The sequence below is a fragment of the Microtus pennsylvanicus genome, chromosome 17 (genome assembly GCF_037038515.1).
Source record: "Microtus pennsylvanicus isolate mMicPen1 chromosome 17, mMicPen1.hap1, whole genome shotgun sequence".
NCBI classification, from domain to species: domain Eukaryota; kingdom Metazoa; phylum Chordata; class Mammalia; order Rodentia; family Cricetidae; genus Microtus; species Microtus pennsylvanicus.
Window position 1 is genome coordinate 12,914,395 of NC_134595.1, and position 22,645 is coordinate 12,937,039.

General features: G+C 46.2%; 2 protein-coding genes across 2 annotated transcripts in view; both read right to left on the bottom strand.

Annotated features, from left to right (window-relative positions):
* LOC142836859 (uncharacterized) overlaps positions 1 to 22,645 on the bottom strand; it is a 309,196-nt gene that overhangs the window by 149,118 nt on the left and 137,433 nt on the right.
* Positions 9,309 to 21,853, bottom strand: LOC142837118 (uncharacterized protein C2orf78 homolog). The gene is made up of 4 exons (XM_075952093.1): positions 21,652 to 21,853; positions 15,165 to 15,926; positions 12,059 to 13,928; positions 9,309 to 9,426 (listed from the first exon to the last, which is right to left on the bottom strand). The coding sequence occupies exons 1-4, from the start codon at positions 21,851 to 21,853 to the stop codon at positions 9,309 to 9,311; spliced, it is 2,952 nt and encodes a 983-aa protein (XP_075808208.1).

The window sequence follows — 22,645 nt, forward strand, 5'->3', positions numbered from 1 at the left end:
GGTACAGACCCCATAGAAATTGCACACACTTCCTGCTGAGGGTGTGGCATTCCTCAGCACAGGCACAGAGGGCTGCAGAGCACATTCTGTCCCAGTGAAAGGTACACTTTGGCAATTTTCTGTAGGAAGCAAGAAGAGAGTTGGACAAATTTGAGATGGAAGCTTTCTATCCCCTGGGAGGGACTGTGTTATCTCCAGGTTGTACTGAGTGGGAGAGTCTAGCACCTATGTTCCCTTACATATCCCAAGCAAATGGGTTAAGATCGATCGGTGGTGCTATGTAGGATGACAATCACTAGATGAACTTTCTGCTTTCTCCTGTGTGGGCATGGAAATCCTGGTCAATCTGCCTTAATCCTCACTCAGATCTAGACACGATGCTTCTTTTTCCTGATTGTAATATAATAATGCCTGTTGGGACACTTCCTCGCAAATATATTCTACAACAGAGGTTATTATTGGGAAGAGACCCATAGGCATATTCCATACCTGGAACTTTGTCCTGTTCACTGCAGATCTTACAGTATAGAGTGACCTAAACTCACTCTACGTTGATCAGTCTGGCTTTGAAATCACACAGACAGGTCTGCTTCTGCCTCTAAAGTGCTGGTGCTGGAGCCCCTGCCATGACCACCAGGCCAATCTCTATTTTATTGAGTTTTTTTCTGAAATGATGTTTAACAAATGAGTAAGGAATTTAGGTAATTATTCCTTTCCCCTCTCTCTTTTTTTCCCTTGCATTTCTTGTACAAATGAGGATCTCTTATAATTTTATAAGTTTTAAGCATTATTCAAATATGATTTCAGAAATACAGCCTACTGACAACATTTCTTCTTGTTTGCACCAGTTTAGTGTGTCCTCTTGAGACTGCTAATGTTTTATGGGGATCATCTCTGAATATGATTGCTTCTCAATTTAATATCTGTTGATTAAATTGTTTTCTTAACTGCTCCTCAGTAACTGTTAATTTTTATATCTCTTCTAAGGGGGAATCCTTGTGAGAATTCCCCCTCACAACAGCGTGTCAGTTGCCATGGTCAGACTCTAACTGACTGGACTTCGCAGCCCCAGTTGATCCAATCCAACACCACCAGTGCACATGAGACATGGGGAACTGGGCAGAAAGTGGTCTGGATGGAGTGTAAGAGCCAGGGACCAGATCAGGATATTCTTTCTATATGTGCCAGGGAACCTTTGTACAGACTAATCTGAACAGTACGTTGGGTTAAATATGGCTTGGGAAATGACAATGCCTTGTCTGCTTTGATTATACTCTGTGGTCGTCTTCAACATTGTGTTCTAAACTACCATTGTTGACCACCTGGGTCCCCTCTGCAGTGTGCCTTCTTATATTTATATACTTTCTAGACCCGTACTGTGTTTGCCCCCTTCCCTGACTTCCTGTGGGTCTGTCCTTCCAGCAACACCGTCAATATTTCTTTCAGTACAACAACTGCCTTCTCAGATTCCACAGTCCTCTTATTCTCTTCCACTCTCCATGTTTAATCCAGGGAAGTCCAAGTAACTGCACACCATGGCAGTCGCCATTTTGTCCATAGTCAATATTCATTTGGTGAGTGTAGAGAGAGGCCAGTGTAGAGCTAGTTAGACTTGAACTGTCCTCCATACCACTCAGTTCTCTCTATGTAGTGATTATAGTTGTGTGCCACCATCCGTGGTGTGACCAATACTGTTAGAGTCGCCCTGAATTTTAAACTAAGACTGGAAACAGTAGTGGGGGGAGACTGTCTCATCAGTGGTGTGGAGTGCTAGATCTCTGAGCGCCTTGTTCATGTTCCCGTGTCTCTGTAGTTTAATACCATCCAAAAGGGCCTGATTTTATTCCCTGTTCACTTTCCTCTGAAAACCCAACAGTACAGACCCCAAGCATAGTGACACTGTTCACTCCTTGAGGTGGATGGAAAACACTTGAGAATAAACTTTCTATCTAAAATCACATACTTAGTAAGAACCAAAGCTAAATGTGACATTCAAATTTAGATATCTATATCAACATCAATAGTATCCACATTCAGTAAAGATTTACTAGTATAGTAAAAGTCAGTGGAGAAGATCACATGTTTTAAAGTCTCTATCCTTACCTGACATGGTCAAGGGGAGAGGATCAGCAATCCAAAGAACAATGGAGCAAGATAATCGGTCGGCTTTGTCTGATCAGCTGACCTCAGTGGCAAGTGTGTCCAGTATCAGACAGCACTCACTGGTCACTGGTCACCTGGACCTGTGATGATCCAAATTTGTTTACAGTCATCACCATGGAAACACCAAGATTCTACCAGGTGCTGGTAGGGTTGGAGGGAGAATGATGTCATAAATGAGGCAACAGCCAATGGGAAGGCTCGATTCCTAACTAGAAGATGGGATTGGTTGGAGAAGATGCCAGGAGACCAACAGTAGCCTTGGAGGCTAGGGTGTGGGCTACTGAAAGAGTCAATCATGGCATGGACGTGCCACTTCCTATGGCGTTTAGCCTAGGCTATCATGGCAGTGCTCTTATAAGGTTCACTGATGAAGCAGTGTATAATGTACATATAATGGGTCACCTTCCAACGGAAAGTGTCCCATCAGCCTACACTTACATACAGTGAGTAGTCTCGGGCAGGAGGGAGAACTGCTGTTGAGGGAACTCAGGTGATAGGCCATTCCAGTCCGTCTGGCTTTTGTGCCATGAGCATCTGTCCATGACCCAAGGAAGAGATCAAAGTGTTCCTTTGTGACTATGTGCAAGGTCAGGGCTCGGTGTGCTGCGTGCATGTTGATGAACTCTAAGACACTTGTCTTCTTGTTGCTTCTGTTACTCTTTTTTGTCTTGTTTGTCTGTCTGCGGGATTAGAGAGTGGAGACGTTACGCGAGACACACGGCGATGCGGGGTTAGGACGAGGACACAGACACGCGGCAGTCCCACGTGGGTGCACTTTAATGTTGGGGTAACAACAAGTAAGGGACAGGTGTGCAGAGACGAAAGGAGAGAGGGGCAGAGAGAGAGAGAGAGAGCTCGTGGTAACCCCTGTTTTTAACGGGGAACACACGGGCATCTGGGAGAAATGCCCTGCACCTTTGCGGCTTCCAGTCCAGGGGGATGCTGGGAGCTGTAGTCTGCAAAAGGAACAACATTTCACCCTTTTGGTTTTATTAAAAAAATTGTGGGGGGTCTTAAAGGGTAGGGAAAGGGGGCGTAGCCCGGTCTCTCATGACTGCTTCCTGCTGGCTTTGGGCGTCGAGGGATCCAGGGAGTGTCCAATTATTCTGACGATGTCCTTTGGGCGTCGAGGGATCCAGGGAGTGTCCGATTTTTCTGGCGATGTCCTGTTGGTAATGTCCTGTTTGCTGGCTTTTTAAGGTGGCTGATTGAAGAAATCACATCTGTCTGGCTCCTCCTGAGTATCTGGGTCATAGTTTAGTTGCTGGAAGACAAAAGTCGCATTAGTAGAGAGAAAAAAATTAAAGGGGAGAGGAGGTTTGGGAGGAGGTTTGGAAAATTAAAGGGGAAATTTGGGGTGGAGGAGTTTTAGGAGGTCTGGGGTTAAGAATGATAAAAAAAATTAAATGATACTTATTCCGTTAATGATCCGCTTTGTGTTTGATTTGTTTAGGTGGGGCGGGCTGACTTCCTAGAGTTTAAAGAAAGTGTCTTAAAAGAAAATAGATTTTAACCGTATATTCCTTAACATTTCAGGGGTCACTGCTGCAGTCAGCGACTGACATGTTATGTCAAGGAACTTTGTTAAGAATCTGTTTACCGCCTGAGCCCTTGACTCCGTATTTGATGATGATATCTGTAACGACAGCTGGATGGTTATTTAGGAATTTAAAGAAGGGAGGGTGTGTTAACACAGGAGGATTAAGTGACAGATGGGACCACTGTTTCCCTTAGACTGGAGTCGAGGGGGCTGAACATGGTATCCTTTGGAACTTAAGAGAACAAGGTCCTGTCTGAGTTACCGTGTATGAAGGATTATCTTGAGCCATGGAGATGAACAGTTTAAGATATGACAGGTGAATCCAATAGGGAATTCCTTCAAGCTTGGCAGCTGTGGGGGTTAGAAGAATTACTCTGAAAGGACCCTACCATTTAGGGGAAAGAGGTGAGGGACGTTGGCCTGGAGGTGAGAGTAATACCTTATCTCCTATTTTCACCGGCGGTGGACATGTATTAGCACATGGTTGAGGTAATGAGTGATCTGTGAAGTCCCACAGTAGTGAAGGTAAGTGGAAAAGGAGGGGAGTGAGCAGGTGATCAGGAAGGAGAGAGGTTCCCGATGAGAGGCCGGGGGTTAAAACCGGCTGCCCATACATGAGTTCCAAGGGTGAAATGAAAAGGGGGCCCTTTGGGAGAGCCCGAAGCCTGAGAAGAGCAAGGGACAGAAGCCTTACCCAGTCGAGGTGGAGTTCCTGTGACATCTTAACGAGAGCTTCCTTTAAAGAGCAGTTAGTCCATTCTACCTTACCTGAAGACTGAGGGTGGTACAGTGTGTGGAAGTTCCAGGGGATCACAAGTGCCCTAGGCAGATTTTGAGAAATCTGGGAAGTAAACTCTGGGCCATTATCTTTTGGCAGATCTGACAGGGGGCCGCTGTGGCTTTTAGGAACCTGATATCCTTAGGTGTGGGTGTTTTAACAATGGGAGAATGGTGATCAGTGACAGCGGGAGCCTAGAGGGGCTTTGGAAGATAGAGGGGGTGGAGTAGGGTGGAGAGGAGACTGAGAGGAGTCCGAAGATGCTTTTGGCTGCCTGTGTGACCTGTGGCAGTGGGAAGCCTCCAGCTGCTTGCATGACCTGTTGGACGAATATGTATGAGGGACTCTATCGGAGGGGCTATGCGAAGTCCTTGCAGATCTGGAATGGGACTTTTTGGGGATCTGGAAGGGGAACGTTTAGAGGTGTTAGGTGTGTGCTTCCTGTGCCTAGAAGAGACCTTGGAGGAAAGAGGAATGGGTGAGCTGTTGCTGTCACTCGACTGGGGAGAGCAAGAGCGAGTGGCCCCTCGAGGCCTGGGGGGTGGGGGGTGGAGGTTTGTCCGCGGGATCCATGGCAGGAGCAGAGGGTTCCTGGAGGGATGGCATTGATAAGAACATGTGTGCAGGTGAACAGTGAGAGGCAACGGAGGGGTCAATCTTAATGGCCATGTAGAAAAATGCCATAATGTACATCATTTCTTTCCATTTAGCCGAACGGTGACAGAAGTTAGCCAATTCCTGTAAAATATCGGGGTCAAATGAACCCTGAGAAGGCCACCTGAAGGAACCCTGTAAATTGTACTTTGGCCAAGTTTTAGAATAAAGACGGATTAATGTATATAACTTCACGGAGGGAATTAGGGCATGAGGTTTCAGAGCTTCCAGCAGCTGCCCCAATGGGGAGGCGAGGGGAACCGTTTTAGAAGTCTTAGCACCCATGGCTAGAACCGTGAAACTATCCGCAGAAGGCACACGGAGGTGCCACGAACAAAGCAGCCCTAATTACAGGCGTCCGAGCAACCAGGGGGCCTTGCTATAGCCTAACTGACCCGAACCTAGCTTCTGATGGGGAATAATCCCGGCTAGGAGGAGGCACTTAAGCCTTTGGGGGCTGCCTGTTGCAGCCGAGAGGCGCTCGCCATGTATGGAGCCCGTAAAGAGGACAGAAAAGAGATCAGAAAGAAAACAGAAAAAGATAGAACTGGGAGCTCCGAGCTCCCAGGCGCGGATAAAAAAACAGGTCTAGCCTAGGGTGGAAGGCCGGGCGGAGGGGGGAGGAATCGGCAACCTTACCCAGGGGGCACCAAAGAGAGCTGGAGCTCTCTGGGCTTAATGGGAAGGCTATCCAACCCAGGTGAACTCACGAATTAGTCGCTCTTGGTTCCAGATGGCCGCATTGAAAACGTGGGAGCGGTCACAGGTTGTTGGTCCCGACCTTGTCCCGGGGGAGGCCCCGAGCTCTGGGAGGCACCAAAAGCCCAGAGTAAAGGCCTCAGGCGAGGGCACCGGGACAGGCAGAGACTGCTCACATGTGTACGAAACATTTCTTATCGTCGGTGGTACCATGGTATCGTCACAGTGCCTGAAAATTATGGATAGCATCTCCAAAGAGAGCAAAAGTAAGTTAGAGAAGTTGAGAAATGGGACCCTGAATGAGTGGAATATGGCACTCACTGAAGCCATATGCCTGCTATATTCTATGTCCCAGAAATGATCTTAAGACTCAGGAGATGCTGGTCAAGAAACTCTTCAAGACCTCCCAAAAGATGAAGCTCTTTGGATCCTTTTATTTGGTATGAGTAAGAAGTAGATGATTGTCCCTCTGTTTCAGTTGTAGGATATCTAGAAGTCAGACTTGGACTGAACTGTAACCTCCCTTTCTGCTAGCAGGCTGGCTTTCATAGAAGGGAATTTTTATGTTGTGCCGTGATGTACAACAGAATCTCCTGTGGCTCAGAGGATCACAGGTCACAGTGGGAAGGGAACTCCTACTGTTTTATTGAAGGGAAAGGATAGGCCTTTGCATTTCCCTTCTAAACCTTTGTGCTTCTGCGTGAGATTAGTGCAGCTGCAGGTGTAGATGGAACTGCTCCAGTCTGTCTCCTTTCTCGACTTCCTTTTCTGTGTGCTTTTGGTGCTGATGGAAAAAGTGTAAAAGTTTTGGCTGCTGATACTAAGTGGCTGTGGCTGCTGTTGTGGTGAGATGATTGCCTCTTATGCCAAAATGGATCATGCAGAATGCAGTCCATCCAAATATCAGGGACTGTGATGCAAGCAGGAGTGCAGTGGTTTGTATGTAAGAGCTAATGCACTCAGGTAGAGTAGTGTAGCCTGGTATTTTACCCCATAATAAAATGACTATCCCATTGAGATATTTTAGCTAAGATCAGTTGGACTTGATCTTTCTAGATGGTACAGAATATAAGAAGTGGGGGGTTATCTGAAAGTTGGGGACTTGCAAGTATTGCTTCCGTAGGAGCAGCAAATCAGTTGGTGGGTGTAAGGTGAAGTATTGTACCCTCTGTGTATTTCAATATACAGTGTCTTTAAACACCAAAGCAGGTCTACCACTCCTCCTGTCCATGCTGTTCCAAGGCGTTGGATGGATTATTGCTCTGCACATTGCTGTATATTGCAGTTTGTTCAGGATGAGGATACCTGTGTTAGGGCCTGAACTTGGTGTCCAGTAGCAGAGCAAATGATAAGAAATACGTGATGTTGCACACAGTGGAACTCATTACAGTAGAAACAATGAATGCAGTCAAGGTGATTGCAGGAGAATCCTTGGAACTCGAGATAATTATATTGTACCAAATGTATCCAGTCCCACAGAAACATCTTCTTATCCTGTCTCACTATGTGGATCCTTGGTGACACATCTCTACCTATAGACATTCATGAAATTGTAAGCAGTCCTATAAAGCAGAAGAACATTTCCTAAGATATTTGGCGAGAGCTAAGGAATGGCCAGGTAGTGGGAACTGAGTGCTGTTGTCAGTATACAATATACAGAATAAAATCTGTTCATTGAATAAATAGTACAGTGAGACTTAAAGTCCATGAGAAGAATTCAGTACATCTTTTTGTTAAATGCTTTAATATGTAAAATAATTCCTGAGCTTTGTTCAACAAGTGTTATTCTACAAGACACTTAATTTGAAAACATAAAGATTAAAATAATAATCTTAACATGAATGTATATCCATTCAAATGCCTTTCTGTTTTTCTGAGGAGTACAGTGAAGCCCAGTAGACTCATGGAGTCCCAAGTTCTGTAGTTAAAAAACACAGAAAGAGTGATCAAACAAGGTACCTCCCTAAACTATTGCTCTCCTTCATTCTCTTGTAGTCAATCGTGCCCCTATCAGGATGCTTGGATACAGGTTGTGGGATCCTTTCCTGCTGGCTTTGTTATATTTATCTAGACCAGTGACTCTTGACAGCACATAGGCTTTGTTAGAATGGACAGTATTGTGTCTACACAGTAGCTGGGGATTGCATATTGAGAAAATACAAACACCATAAATATCTAGGGACAGGTTGAATACATTCCTTGAGTCAAATCCAGATGTTGTACTATCTGGAAGTAGATAGGCATTGTCAGAAGTCCAGCCTACAAGGGAAACAAAGGTACTGTCAGAAAAAAGAATCTGAGTTGAGTTGCAGTTGTAAATCCATGCAGCTAAGTCAATACATTCAGTAAAGTCTCTTGTGATTTTAGGTCAGCAGCAAGAATTGCCTTGGCCTACACGTGGACTCTTCATCAAATCATGCTGGGAAACCTGGTGATCCACATGTACAGAAAGAATCTTGATTCTACCTGGATTGTTGAAGCATATTTTTAGTTCCAGCACTCTTGAGGCAGGGACTCAAAAGACAGAGGAAGCGGCAGAGGCAGAGTCTAGCAGATCACTGAGTTCAAGGCTAACCTGGTCTATGATGTTATTACCAGGACATAGAGCGCTTTGGAGAGAACTCTCTCTCAAGGAACTAAAAGAAAGTGAATAAATGTCACCCTGCGAATATTCAATGCCACTCCCCCAGAGATCAAAGTTCAATAAACTCTTGTAATAATAGAGTACAGAGTAGCAGGAATAGCTGACAAATTTCAGGGGAGGCCAGTTTTCTTCTCTCACTTCCCCCACAAGAGGTGAAAGTCCTTCCCAGACTCCTGCATGTGCATGCTGGGGTGGGTTCGAGGCTTCTTGAAGCTGTGGTGGCTGAGCACAGGTGGATTCCTCCTCCTTTTGGTCCTGGGATGGTGTGCTTCTCTTCTGACTTGACTCTTCCTAAACTGCTTCGCCTCCTCTGTTTTCTTGAAGCTGTTTTCTCTGGTCCTCTTGGTTTTGTCTTGCTCATGAGCCCCAGCTTATTCCCTCCTGATGACTATGGAGTCTTTGTATAAGGATGCTGTGCATCTCTGAACATGTTTAATACATTGAGTTATTTGAAAAATTGTGGAAGGTGAATATCTGGCCCCGGTGTAGTCATGCCAGCAAAGTCTATGCTGGAGACCATCACAGTGTGCATGTCCCAGGCTCATGATGGCCAAAGGTGCTTCTTCTCAAGGAGCTATGATCAACTGCAAGCTTCTGCCTCAGGGTGTTAGTGTCAGTAAAGCACATTGTGTGCTGCAAGTTGGGGTGTGCTAAAGAGAGAAGTGATTGGACTAGGTTTCCTGTGTGCCTTTAAGGGATCCTTAAGCATTGATAGATTGGCTGTCATCTCATTCACATTGTTTTCCTTCCCCCCCCCCAGGTTGGGAGCTGTTGGCAAGAACAGGAATTCTGGAGACCTTTGGATGGGGGCAGTCAATGACCTGTCCCTATCAACAGGTGGCATCCTCATCTGTGAATGCAGGGTGGAATACTAGCAATATTGTGGACTGCAACTGATGGACTGTCTGTCCTGAGGTGTCAGTCCCAGGGACACCCCCTTCTCCAACACTGAAAAAGAGTCAAGGAAGAAGTTAGTCACTGGTAAGTGAGATGCTCCCCTCCTTCTGTGCCCTCTCCACTTAGGCCGTTATAGTGATGGGGAAGGCGTTCCTATGATCTCTGTTTGAGTAGCAATTTTTCAGAACAATGAATCTGTGTGGAATTACAGTTGTAAGCGCAAGCAGTTCAGCCTCTGTGACTTTTGGTAGCTATCAAAAATGTACTGTTGCTAACATACATCCTCACATAATCATGGTGGGGAAATCGGTGACCCACATATACAGAAAGGAAGGTGCTTTCACCTGTGATTTTGGTGCATTCCTTTAGTCCCAGCACTCTTGAGGCAGGGACACAGGCAAAGGCATTACAAAGGCAGTGTCAGGCAGATCTTTGTGATTTCAAGGCTAGCCTGATTAGTGAGGTCAGTTCCCAAATATTCAGTGATATGAAGAGAAACATTGTCTCAAGAAACTAAACTTATAAATAAATTAATTCTATTTCTTATGTGTCACCCGATACAAGGTTAATGCCATATGCCTCAGAGGACAATGTGTTACAAACTCTGAAATAGTTAGAGCACAGAATAGTGCAAGGAGGTTAAGATGCAGGGACAGGTCAGGATGGAGGAAAATATCAGGCCATCAAATGTCAGTTGATCAATGGTTGCTCAGGGAAGTAAAGGATTCTTTGCCAGCAAGAGAAGCCATTATTTGAGGGTTTTTTCTTGAAAACCAAGTGAAATCTTTGCTACTGATAGCTCAGTTAGAAGATTAATATCTCGATGATTTAGAATTAAATAAGTAAATCATAAGAAAGAAGACAACACAGGTATTAAAGGGGATAGAAAAAGATTTTTCTCACAGATTTTTGAAAAACTGAGGCTGAGTACATCCAAATGTTCTGATTCAGGAGGAATCAGGGAAATGCATAGTGAACCTCCAGTGGATGCCATTCAAGGCCGACTGGAAAAAGTGACCAATGCTGCTAATGGGAATTCACATTGAGGAATGCTATCTACTTCTGCTGGGGATTGGACGTTTTCCATCCTGACTGGCTGTCAGTGTTCCGGGACCACCAAAGCCTGCATCTGGCCCACCCCATGGTTCATGTGCACCTTCCCAAAGAACTCGGGACATTAGAGAGGCACTTGCCCATCAGTGTTGATTGCAGCACTGTCTACAGTACATCAGGGAACCAGGCATGGTGTCCAACAGTGTTTCCATGGGTGAAAAACATGTGATGTTCGTAGACAGTCAAGTCTTTGCAGCAATAGAGAGGCTAAGGTTATGTTGTTTGCATTATGTGTACTCAACTTGGGTGTGATGAGATGGCTTCTTAGACAAGAACACTTGATTTTCTCGCAGAGTCCCCAGGTCGAATTCAGAGCACCTCATGATGGTTTTCAGTCTCTCTTAATTCCAGACTCCAGAGACCTGATGCCCAGATTTGGCCTCTGTGAGCACTCCACACATTTGTTACACAGTAGCTCATGTGGACGACACACACACACACACACACACACACACACACACACGAGAAATGAACATGTTAAATGGATAATTTCAAAGATTGATACAATTTGAGATAAACCCAGTAATCCAAATCAACCCATATCAGAAAGATACTTGCCTTGAAGAATTTCTTTCAAGGTAGGATCTTGATTATGCATACATGGACTCTATGTTTCATATCATGAAAATGCAGGCAGATCTCTATGGCAGAGTACTGATGTTTAAAGGGCTCGTGTTTGAGGTTCATAATGGGAGAAAGTGTGGTGACAGCAGGAGTGTGTTCAGTTTACAGTATACACTCTAGGAAACCTACCATGTTTAGTAACTCTGACCCGGATAATCACACAGAAACCACATTAATTACAGTACTGTTCTGCCAATGACCCCAGCATATTCCTGGTTAACTCTAACATCTTAATAAAGCCAAGTAATATTAATCTGTTCTCACCGTGAGTCTGTGACCTATTGGCAATGTTCTGGCATTCAGGCATCTTTCTCCTTCGGCAGCTACATGGCATCTTTTTGAGTTTGCCTGCTTTCTCTCTATATCTCAGCTCGAATTTCCTACCTAGCTTTGACCTGCTCAGTCATTGGCTGAAACAGCTTTACTCATTAAGGACCAATGGTAATAAAACATATTCATAGCATACAGAGGGGATTTCCACATCATCCTAGGATCCTGAAAATTAAAGTCCAGGAAAATAATCTTATTGCCGCTGGAGCTTTTTGCTACAGCTTTAACATTAAATAAGTAGTACCACTGACTTATAGCATATGTTGTATCTACGTAACATGTATTATTACATAACTAGTAAACATAAATTAATAATAGTAAAGTTCTAAGGAAGACATCAAAGCCCTCTCTATATACTCATGGATAAAATCACAGTCTTAAGTTTCTACAGTCAATTATAGTGTCTTCAAATATTTATAAATTTATAAACTATGTCTTTCCATTCATATATATGCATATATCTAAATATTATTCTGCATTACTATGTATGTATCTACATATCTACACATTAGGCTAAGCCTCTAAGCTTCATGTATGCATGAATATCTATGTGTATCTACATCTTACCTGTGTATGATGAACAGCGTTGTGTCCCAAAGGTTTGGGAAGCACTTACCCTGCATAGCCATAATATCTTGCAATTTCCATATCTTTCTCCCTCTGAAGGAAAAGCTGTGGTTTTCCCAGGGAGGTACACTTGGCAGCATTCTCTCGCTCCTGTTGAGCCCGCCTCTTCATGGCCTCCCTCTCTGGCCTCTGCTCTTCAGTGATGGGCTGTGAGATGACTGGCCCTGGAATGTCCACTTTCCTCCATGGGATGGGTTGGCAACTGATGTCTAGCAGCAGGTATTGGATTTTAGCTTTGGGAGATGAGAGGGCCTTGTTGCTGGCAGCAGAAAGAGGCTCCCTGTGGAGTGAAGTGTGAGATGATGCTCTGTAGGGTGCAGGCAAAGAGGCAGCCGGCTGAGGCCCAGTGCAAGACTGGATGGGCTTGGTTATGTTGGCTCGTGTGGCACTGGTGCCGTTTGGCAGAGCTGGCTTGTCAGAGGCCATCAGTGATGTGCTGGCAGGAGCTGGTTGGGATGGCTTGAGCGTGGGAGGCTGAGCTGAGTGGGAGTGAGGCCTCACTGGGTAAGCCACATTGGGCCTGCGTGAAGCCAGGGAGAGAAGCTTTCTAGAAACAGGTTTGGTTTGAGGCTTGTCCAGGACTGGGAAAGGAAGAGGTACTAACTTGACCTTCCCATATGGGGGCAGTTCATCCAGGGACAGAGATGGACACCGCTTGTGAGCACTGCTCCCTGGTCTCTGAATCTTGCCCGGGCTTTTGTCAAGGCTTTGGCCCTCACGTGGCATATCCAGCAGTGATGTGGTATCAGGACCCGTCCTGGGATCTTTGTTGCTGCTGAAGTTCAGCAGAGCCCGGGAGGAGGAGACGCCAGTTTTCCTCTCACTCTTCTTCCCCAGTGGGTGAAAGACCTGCACGGACGCCAGCATGTGCATGCCGAGGTGAGTTCGAGGCTTCTTAAAGCTGTCATGGCTGAGCTCGGGTGGATTTCTCTTCCTCTTGGTCTTGGGGATGGCGGGCTTCTCTTCTGCCTTGACTCTGTGACTCAATGGCTTCAGCTCCTCTGTTTTCTTGGAGCTGTTTTCTCTGGTCTCCTTGGCCTTTTCTTTCCCCTGTGCCCTTGCGACGCTGGGCCTCTTGGGTACAAATATCTGAGATTTGCTCTGCACGTGGTTGGCCATGTTGTCTATGGTTCCAGGATCATCTTCCTTCAGCATATCCTCGTGATGGGTTCTGGCCTGAAGAGCTCCATGAAACACATCAGAGACTTTCTGGCTTTCCTTGATGTCTAGTTCAGATTGTCCATTAAAGATGCTGGTGCGTGACTGGGCCTGATCCCTCCTGATGTCTTTGGAGTCTTTGGTTTGGCTTGCAGTGTGATCTTCCATTTGGTCAAGGTCAGTGATGGAGTTTAAGAGTTGGGGAAGGTGAATATCTGCCACCAGAGTAGTCATGTCTGTAAAGTCATTGCTAGACTCCATGACACTCTGCAGAGCCTCAGGGTCTTCCAGACCAAGGCCATTGTTTCCCAAAGTGACATTTTGAGAAGCTAGCTTCTGTCTCAGGCTCCCAACATCACTGTAGTTCAAGGGCTGCTGCATGCCGGGGTGTGCTAAAGGGAGGGGTGATGCGTCTTGGTTACATTTTGTGCGCTCATAGGAATCCAGAGGTGTTGATTGCTCAGCATTCATTTCATCTGCATTGTTCTTCTGTGTCTTTTCCAGGCTTGGGGCTGGAGGCAGGGCCAGGAATTCAGAAGGACTGTGCATGAGGGCAGTTAATGACCTGTCCCCACTGACAGGTGCTGTCGTCATATGGGCATCCTGGGTGCAGGCATTGCTGAGGTCTGGATTCTGCAGCAGACACAGTGTCTGCTCTGAAGGTGTCAACCCCAGGGTCGTCTCCCTCTCCACCACTGAAAGAGAGGAAGTTCAAAGTCAGTGCCTGGTAAGTGAGATGCTACCCCCCCTTCAGTGCACCTGAGCACTGAGGATCCTGCAGCAGCGTTGCAGGCATTGCTATGAGTTCTGCTGGAGGAGCAGGGAAAGCAGCCCTCTTTGGAGACACATAGTAACTACTCATTTGTTTCTCATGACCGTGTGAGATCATGTTTTCTCTTGTGATTGTGTGGTGTGTACATGCTTAGTGATCATGGGGAGGTGACAGAATTCCTTGGTGTCCGTTCTTCCCGGTCTCCCCCATTTTCCTTTGGAACAGTGCCTCTCATTGCCTTGGGAGTTTGCTCTGAGACAGGTTGTGTTGCTCACTATTTCCTAATCTTACTCATCTCTACCAGTCTCTTTCTGTTCATTGTATTACTTATATGGCCTTGAAGCCTGGATTTTTATATGGGTTTAGGTATCCATATCAGTTCCTCAATTCTGAAAGGTGAGCGGTTCAAAAGCCCTGATATTCCTTAAGCTCCACGTTTCACAGAATTTTAGTTAGTGATGTGAAAATGTAAGACTGTAGTAGCTTTTAGCTTCAACTTTGTAACAGAGAACATGTCTACATAGTCTTGGCCTTGGGTCACTGCTGAAGATTCAGAAAGAAAAAGAAAATGAGAAAGAGAAAGTGGAAGAGAGATCTAGAGGAAGAAAAGAGACAGAGACAAAGACAGAGAGAGGTTGAGCGAGACAGATAGGGCAAGATGCTTCAATCCTGCTTATCAATATTACACAGGTCAGAGCAAACTGTCACTACATCTTAAGTGTTAGAGAATGTCACAGCAGACACTAGGAGTGTGGGAGAAGACTTCCTCCAGGTCAGATCAGGGTTCCATTTCTCTAGATGCTAGTTTCAACTCGGGGAAACTTAGTGGTACAAAAACAGAAAAAAATTCTTGGTGTCGTCTAGAATCTGGAGACAGATTAGGAAGGAGGTGATTTTAGTGAGCTGGTGCGTGGGGCTGATTAGCCTTGGCAGTGAAATGCGTTCCTGTGGTGTGGTCCTTGGACATGTCTAATGAAGGTTGGATGTCACTCACTTTCCTGTATTCTTTTTCATTATAGAGACTGAATATAGGGGTAATGAGCCTGAGCCACAGCCAACATGTCAGGACTCCCATTCTTCCTCTGTGTGGACATCCACTTCTGAAATGTAGAGCTGTGTCTCCTCTGAGGGCTGATCACACACCAATTCTCCTGGCTTTACTCACCTTGAAGACTGGTGTCTGGCATGGTTTGAGCAGATGAGGGCCAGTAGATGGGAGAGGTGGAGAAAGGTGTTTGGATGTTCCTTGGATGAATGTCCTGTAGTGCCATCACCATCTCTGGGTGCAGAGAGGAAGCCTGATTCCCAGAGCAGGACACAGAGCCATAGGCCTGCTGGCACTGCCAGGATTCTTCAGCCATCGGAGGACCCAGGCTGTTCTGGTCAATGTAATAGACCTGACTTCCATGCAGGTAGCAAGGTGCCAGGATATATCGTTGATCTGGTCCATTTGATGGTGTTGCCTGTACAAGGCAGGCAGAGAGTGTTGGATAGGATGGCGGTAATGCATTGATATGGAAAGTATTATCACACTGGGCTGTTATAGACCGAGATGAGGGGGTGGTATTCTGGTCAATGACAGTTAAAGGGGCATCCAGGAATGGAGCTTCCCTTCTGGTGGTGCTTTCTCTGAGATCCCAGTGGAGAACACTTGGATAGAAAAATGTCGAAGTAGAGATCTGGTTCTGGTCAGTTGGCTTAGTCAGCATGGTCGTGCCAGCTCGTTGGTAAAGACAGGCACTGTCCGTGAGCTGCTGGCAGCATGTGCTGGAGTCTGATGACAGGAGCCATGCTGAGCTCACAGCTGGGGTACAGACCCCATAGAAATTGCACACACTTCCTGCTGAGGGTGTGGCGTTCCTCAGCACAGGCACAGAGGGCTGCAGAGCACATTCTGTCCCAGTGACAGGTACACTTTGGCAATTTTCTGTAGGAAGCAAGAGAGAGTTGGACAAATTTGAGATGGAAGCTTTCTATCCCCTGGGAGGGACTGTGTTATCTCCAGGTTGTACTGAGTGGGAGAGTCTAGCACCTATGTTCCCTTACATATCCCAAGCAAATGGGTTAAGATCGATCGGTGGTGCTATGTAGGATGACAATCACTAGATGAACTTTCTGCTTTCTCCTGTGTGGGCATGGAAATCCTGGTCAATCTGCCTTAATCCTCACTCAGATCTAGACACGATGCTTCTTTTTCCTGATTGTAATATAATAATGCCTGTTGGGACACTTCCTCGCAAATACATTCTACAACAGAGGTTATTATTGGGAAGAGACCCATAGGCATATTCCATACCTGGAACTTTGTCCTGTTCACTGCAGATCTTACAGTATAGAGTGACCTAAACTCACTCTACGTTGATCAGTCTGGCTTTGAAATCACACAGACAGGTCTGCTTCTGCCTCTAAAGTGCTGGTGCTGGAGCCCCTGCCATGACCACCAGGCCAATCTCTATTTTATTGAGTTTTTTTCTGAAATGATGTTTAACAAATGTGTAAGGAATTTAGGTAATTATTCCTTTCTCCTCTCTCTTTTTTTCCCTTGCATTTCTTGTACAAATGAGGATCTCTTATAATTTTATAACTTTTAAGCATTATTCAAATATGATTTCAGAAATACAGCCTACTGACAACATTTCTTCTTGTTTGCACCAGTTTAGTGTGTCCTCTTGAGACTGCTAATGTTTTATGGGGATCATCTCTGAATATGATTGCTTCTCAATTTACTATCTGTTGATTAAATTGTTTTCTTAACTGCTCCTCAGTAACTGTTAATTTTTATATCTCTTCTAAGGGGGAATCCTTGTGAGAATTCCCCCTCACAACAGCGTGTCAGTTGCCATGGTCAGACTCTAACTGACTGGACTTCGCAGCCCCAGTTGATCCAATCCAACACCACCAGTGCACATGAGACATGGGGAACTGGGCAGAAAGTGGTCTGGATGGAGTGTAAGAGCCAGGGACCAGATCAGGATATTCTTTCTATATGTGCCAGGGAACCTTTGTACAGACTAATCTGAACAGTACGTTGGGTTAAATATGGCTTGAGAAATGACAATGCCTTGTCTGCTTTGATTATACTCTGTGGTCGTCTTCAACATTGTGTTCTAAACTACCATTGTTGACCACCTGGGTCCCCTCTGCAGTGTGCCTTCTTATATTTATATACTTTCTAGACCCGTACTGTGTTTGCCCCCTTCCCTGACTTCCTGTGGGTCTGTCCTTCCAGCAACACCATCAATATTTCTTTCAGTACAACAACTGCCTTCTTAGATTCCACAGTCCTCTTATTCTCTTCCACTCTCCATGTTTAATCCAGGGAAGTCCAAGTAACTGCACACCATGGCAGTCGTCATTTTGTCCATAGTCAATATTCATTTGGTGAGTGTAGAGAGAGGCCAGTGTAGAGCATGTTAGACTTGAACTGTCCTCCATACCACCCAGTTCTCTCTATGTTGTGATTATAGTTGTGTGCCACCATCCGTGGTGTGACCAATACTGTTAGAGTCGCCCTGAATTTTAAACTAAGACTGGAAACAGTAGTGGGGGGAGACTGTCTCATCAGTGGTGTGGAGTGCTAGATCTCTGAGCGCCTTGTTCATGTTCCCGTGTCTCTGTAGTTTAATACCATCCAAAAGGGCCTGATTTTATTCCCTGTTCACTTTCCTCTGAAAACCCAACAGTACAGACCCCAAGCATAGTGACACTGTTCACTCCTTGAGGTGGATGGAAAACACTTGAGAATAAACTTTCTGTCTAAAATCACATACTTAGTAAGAACCAAAGCTAAATGTGACATTCAAATTTAGATATCTATATCAACATCAATAGTATCCACATTCAGTAAAGATTTACTAGTATAGTAAAAGTCAGTGGAGAAGATCACATGTTTTAAAGTCTCTATCCTTACCTGACATGGTCAAGGGGAGAGGATCAGCAATCCAAAGAACAATGGAGCAAGATAATCGGTCGGCTTTGTCTGATCAGCTGACCTCAGTGGCAAGTGTGTCCAGTATCAGACAGCACTCACTGGTCACTGGTCACCTGGACCTGTGATGATCCAAATTTGTTTACAGTCATCACCATGGAAACACCAAGATTCTACCAGGTGCTGGTAGGGTTGGAGGGAGAATGATGTCATAAATGAGGCAACAGCCAATGGGAAGGCTCGATTCCTAACTAGAAGATGGGATTGGTTGGAGAAGATGCCAGGAGACCAACAGTAGCCTTGGAGGCTGGGGTGTGGGCTACTGAAAGAGTCAATCATGGCATGGACGTGCCACTTCCTATGGCGTTTAGCCTAGGCTATCATGGCAGTGCTCTTATAAGGTTCACTGATGAAGCAGTGTATAATGTACATATAATGGGTCACCTTCCAACAGAAAGTGTCCCATCAGCCTACACTTACATACAGTGAGTAGTCTCGGGCAGGAGGGAGAACTGCTGTTGAGGGAACTCAGGTGATAGGCCATTCCAGTCCATCTGGCTTTTGTGCCATGAGCATCTGTCCATGACCCAAGGAAGAGATCAAAGAGTTCCTTTGTGACTATGTGCAAGGTCAGGGCTCGGTGTGCTGCGTGCATGTTGATGAACTCTAAGACACTTGTCTTCTTGTTGCTTCTGTTATTCTTTTTTGTCTTGTTTGTCTGTCTGTGGGATTAGAGAGTGGAGATGTTACGCGAGACACACGGCGATGCGGGGTTAGGACGAGGACACAGACACGCGGCAGTCCCACGTGGGTGCACTTTAATGTTGGGGTAACAACAAGTAAGGGACAGGTGTGCAGAGACGAAAGGAGAGAGGGGCAGAGAGAGAGAGAGAGAGCTCGTGGTAACCCCTGTTTTTAACGGGGCACACACGGGCATCTGGGAGAAATGCCCTGCACCTTTGCGGCTTCCAGTCCAGGGGGATGCTGGGAGCTGTAGTCTGCAAAAGGAACAACATTTCACCCTTTTGGTTTTATTAAAAAAAATTGTGGGGGGTCTTAAAGGGTAGGGAAAGGGGGCGTAGCCCGGTCTCTCATGACTGCTTCCTGCTGGCTTTGGGCGTCGAGGGATCCAGGGAGTGTCCAATTATTCTGACGATGTCCTTTGGGCGTCGAGGGATCCAGGGAGTGTCGGATTTTTCTGGCGATGTCCTGTTGGTAATGTCCTGTTTGCTGGCTTTTTAAGGTGGCTGATTGAAGAAATCACATCTGTCTGGCTCCTCCTGAGTATCTGGGTCATAGTTTAGTTGCTGGAAGACAAAAGTCGCATTATTAGAGAGAAAAAAATTAAAGGGGAGAGGAGGTTTGGGAGGAAGTTTGGAAAATTAAAGGGGAAATTTGGGGTGGAGGAGTTTTCGGAGGTCTGGGGTTAAGAATGATAAAAAAAAATTAAATGATACTTATTCCGTTAATGATCCGCTTTGTGTTTGATTTGTTTAGGTGGGTCGGGCTGGCTTCCTAGAGCGTAAAGAAAGTGTCTTAAAAGAAAATAGATTTTGACCGTATATTCCTTAACATTTCAGGGGTCACTGCTGCAGTCAGCGACTGACCTATTATGTCAAGGAACTTTGTTAAGAATCTGCTTACCGCCTGAGCCCTTGACTCCGTATTTGATGATGATATCTGTAACGACAGCTGGATGGTTATTTAGGAATTTAAAAAGGAGGGTGTGTTAACACAGGAGGATTAAGTGACAGATGGGACCACCATTTCCCTTAGACTGGAGTCGAGGGGGCTGAACCTGGTATCCTTTGGAACTTAAGAGAACAAGGTCCTGTCTGAGTTACCGTGTATGAAGGATTATCTTGAGCCATGGAGATGAACAGTTTAAGATGTGACAGGTGAATCCAATAGGGAATTCCTTCAAGCTTGGCAGCTGTGGGGGTTAGAAGAATTACTCTGAAAGGACCCTACCATTTAGGGGAAAGAGGTGAGGGACGTTGGCCTGGAGGTGAGAGTAATACCTTATCTCCTATTTTCACCGGCGGTGGACATGTATTAGCACATGGTTGAGGTAATGAGTGATCTGTGAAGTCCCACAGTAGTGAAGGTAAGTGGAAAAGGAGGGGAGTGAGCAGGTGATCAGGAAGGAGAGAGGTTCCCGATGAGAGGCCGGGGGTTAAAACCGGCTGCCCATACATGAGTTCCAAGGGTGAAATGAAAAGGGGGCCCTTTGGGAGAGCCCGAAGCCTGAGAAGAGCAAGGGACAGAAGCCTTACCCAGTCGAGGTGGAGTTCCTGTGACATCTTAACGAGAGCTTCCTTTAAAGAGCAGTTAGTCCATTCTACCTTACCTGAAGACTGAGGGTGGTACAGTGTGTGGAAGTTCCAGGGGATCACAAGTGCCCTAGGCAGATTTTGAGAAATCTGGGAAGTAAACTCTGGGCCATTATCTTTTGGCAGATCTGACAGGGGTCCACTGTGGCTTTTAGGAACCTGATATCCTTAGGTGTGGGTGTTTTAACAATGGGAGAATGGTGATCAGTGACACCGGGAGCCTAGAGGGGCTTTGGAAGATAGAGGGGGTGGAGTAGGGTGGAGAGGAGACTGAGAGGAGTCCGAAGATGCTTTTGGCTGCCTGTGTGACCTGTGGCAGTGGGAAGCCTCCAGCTGCTTGTGTGACCTGTTGGACGAATATGTATGAGGGACTCTATAGGAGGGGCTATGCGAAGTCCTTGCAGATCTGGAATGGGACTTTTTGGGCATCTGGAAGGGGAAAGTTTAGAGGTGTTAGGTGTGTCCTACCTGTGCCTAGAAGAGACCTTGGAGGAAAGAGGAATGGGTGAGCTGTTGCTGTCACTCGACTGGGGAGAGCGAGAGCGAGTGGCCCCTCGAGGCCTGGGGGGAGGGGGCTGGAGGTATGTCCGCAGGATCCATGGCAGGAGCAGAGGGTTCCTGTAGGGATGGCATTGATAAGAACATGTGTGCAGGTGAACAGTGAGAGGCAACGGAGGGGTCAATCTTAATGGCCATGTAGAAAAATGCCATAATGTACATCATTTCTTTCCATTTAGCCGAACGGTGACAGAAGTTAGCCAATTCCTGTAAAATATCGGGGTCAAATGAACCCTGAGAAGGCCACCTGAAGGAACCCTGTAAATTGTACTTTGGCCAAGTTTTAGAATAAAGACGGATTAATGTATATAACTTCACGGAGGGAATTAGGGCATGAGGTTTCAGAGCTTCCAGCAGCTGCCCCAATGGGGAGGCGAGGGGAACCATTTTAGAAGTCTTAGCACCCATGGCTAGAACCGTGAAACTATCCGCAGAAGGCACACGGAGGTGCCACGAACAAAGCAGCCCTAATTACAGGCGTCCGAGCAACCAGGGGGCCTTGCTATAGCCTAACTGACCCGAACCTAGCTTCTGATGGGGAACAATCCCGGCTAGGAGGAGGCACTTAAGCCTTTGGGGGCTGCCTGTTGCAGCCGAGAGGCGCTCGCCATGTATGGAGCCCGTAAAGAGGACAGAAAAGAGATCAGAAAGAAAACAGAAAAAGATAGAACTGGGAGCTCCGAGCTCCCAGGCGCGGATAAAAAAACAGGTCTAGCCGAGGGTGGAAGGCCGGGCGGAGGGGGGAGGAATCGGCAACCTTACCCAGGAGGCACCAAAGAGAGCGGGAGCTCTCTGGGCTTAATGGGAAGGCTATCCAACCCAGGTGAACTCACGAATTAGTCGCTCTTGGTTCCAGATGGCCGCATTGAACACGTGGGGGCGGTCACAGGTTGTTGGTCCCAACCTTGTCCCGGGGAAGGCCCCGAGCTCTGGGAGGCACCAAAAGCCCAGAGTAAAGGCCTCAGGCGAGGGCACCGGGACAGGCAGAGACTGCTCACATGTGTACGAAACATTTCTTATCGTCGGTGGTACCATGGTATCGTCACAGTGCCTGAAAATTATGGATAGCATCTCCAAAGAGAGCAAAAGTAAGTTAGAGAAGTTGAGAAATGGGACCCTGAATGAGTGGAATATGGCACTCACTGAAGCCATATGCCTGCTATATTCTATGTCCCAGAAATGATCTTAAGACTCAGGAGATGCTGGTCAAGAAACTCTTCAAGACCTCCCAAAAGATGAAGCTCTTTGGATCCTTTTATTTGGTATGAGTAAGAAGTAGATGATTGTCCCTCTGTTTCAGTTGTAGGATATCTAGAAGTCAGACTTGGACTGAACTGTAACCTCCCTTTCTGCTAGCAGGCTGGCTTTCATAGAAGGGAATTTTTTTTAACATTTTTTATTGATAAAAGAAGAATAAAGAAAGAAAAAAAACAAATTTCCACCTCCTCCCAGCCTCCCCTTTCCCTCCCCCTCCTCCCACTCTTGTCCCCCTCCTCCCACTCTTCTCCCCCTCCTCCCACCCCTCTGTTGTGCCGTGATGTACAACAGAATCTCCTGTGGCTCAGAGGATCACAGGTCACAGTGGGAAGGGAACTCCTACTGTTTTATTGAAGGGAAAGGATAGGCCTTTGCATTTCCCTTCTAAACCTTTGTGCTTCTGCGTGTGATTATTGCAGCTGCAGGTGTAGATGGAACTGCTCCAGTCTGTCTCCTTTCTCGACTTCCTTTTCTGTGTGCTTTTGGTGCTGATGGAAAAACTGTAAAAGTTTTGGCTGCTGATACTAAGTGGCTGTGGCTGCTGTTGTGGTGAGATGATTGCCTCTTATG

Excerpts from the sequence above, each read along its gene's own strand:
- LOC142837118 (XM_075952093.1), bottom strand. The coding sequence starts at position 21,853 with ATGGTACCACCGACGATAAGAAATGTTTCGTACACATGTGAGCAGTCT. Across the intron at positions 15,927-21,651 it reads GAACCAAGAGCGACTAATTC|AAAATTGCCAAAGTGTACCT; the intron begins GTGAGTTCACCT and ends TGCTTCCTACAG. Across the intron at positions 13,929-15,164 it reads GCCAGACACCAGTCTTCAAG|TTTCAGTGGTGGAGAGGGAG; the intron begins GTGAGTAAAGCC and ends GAACTTCCTCTC.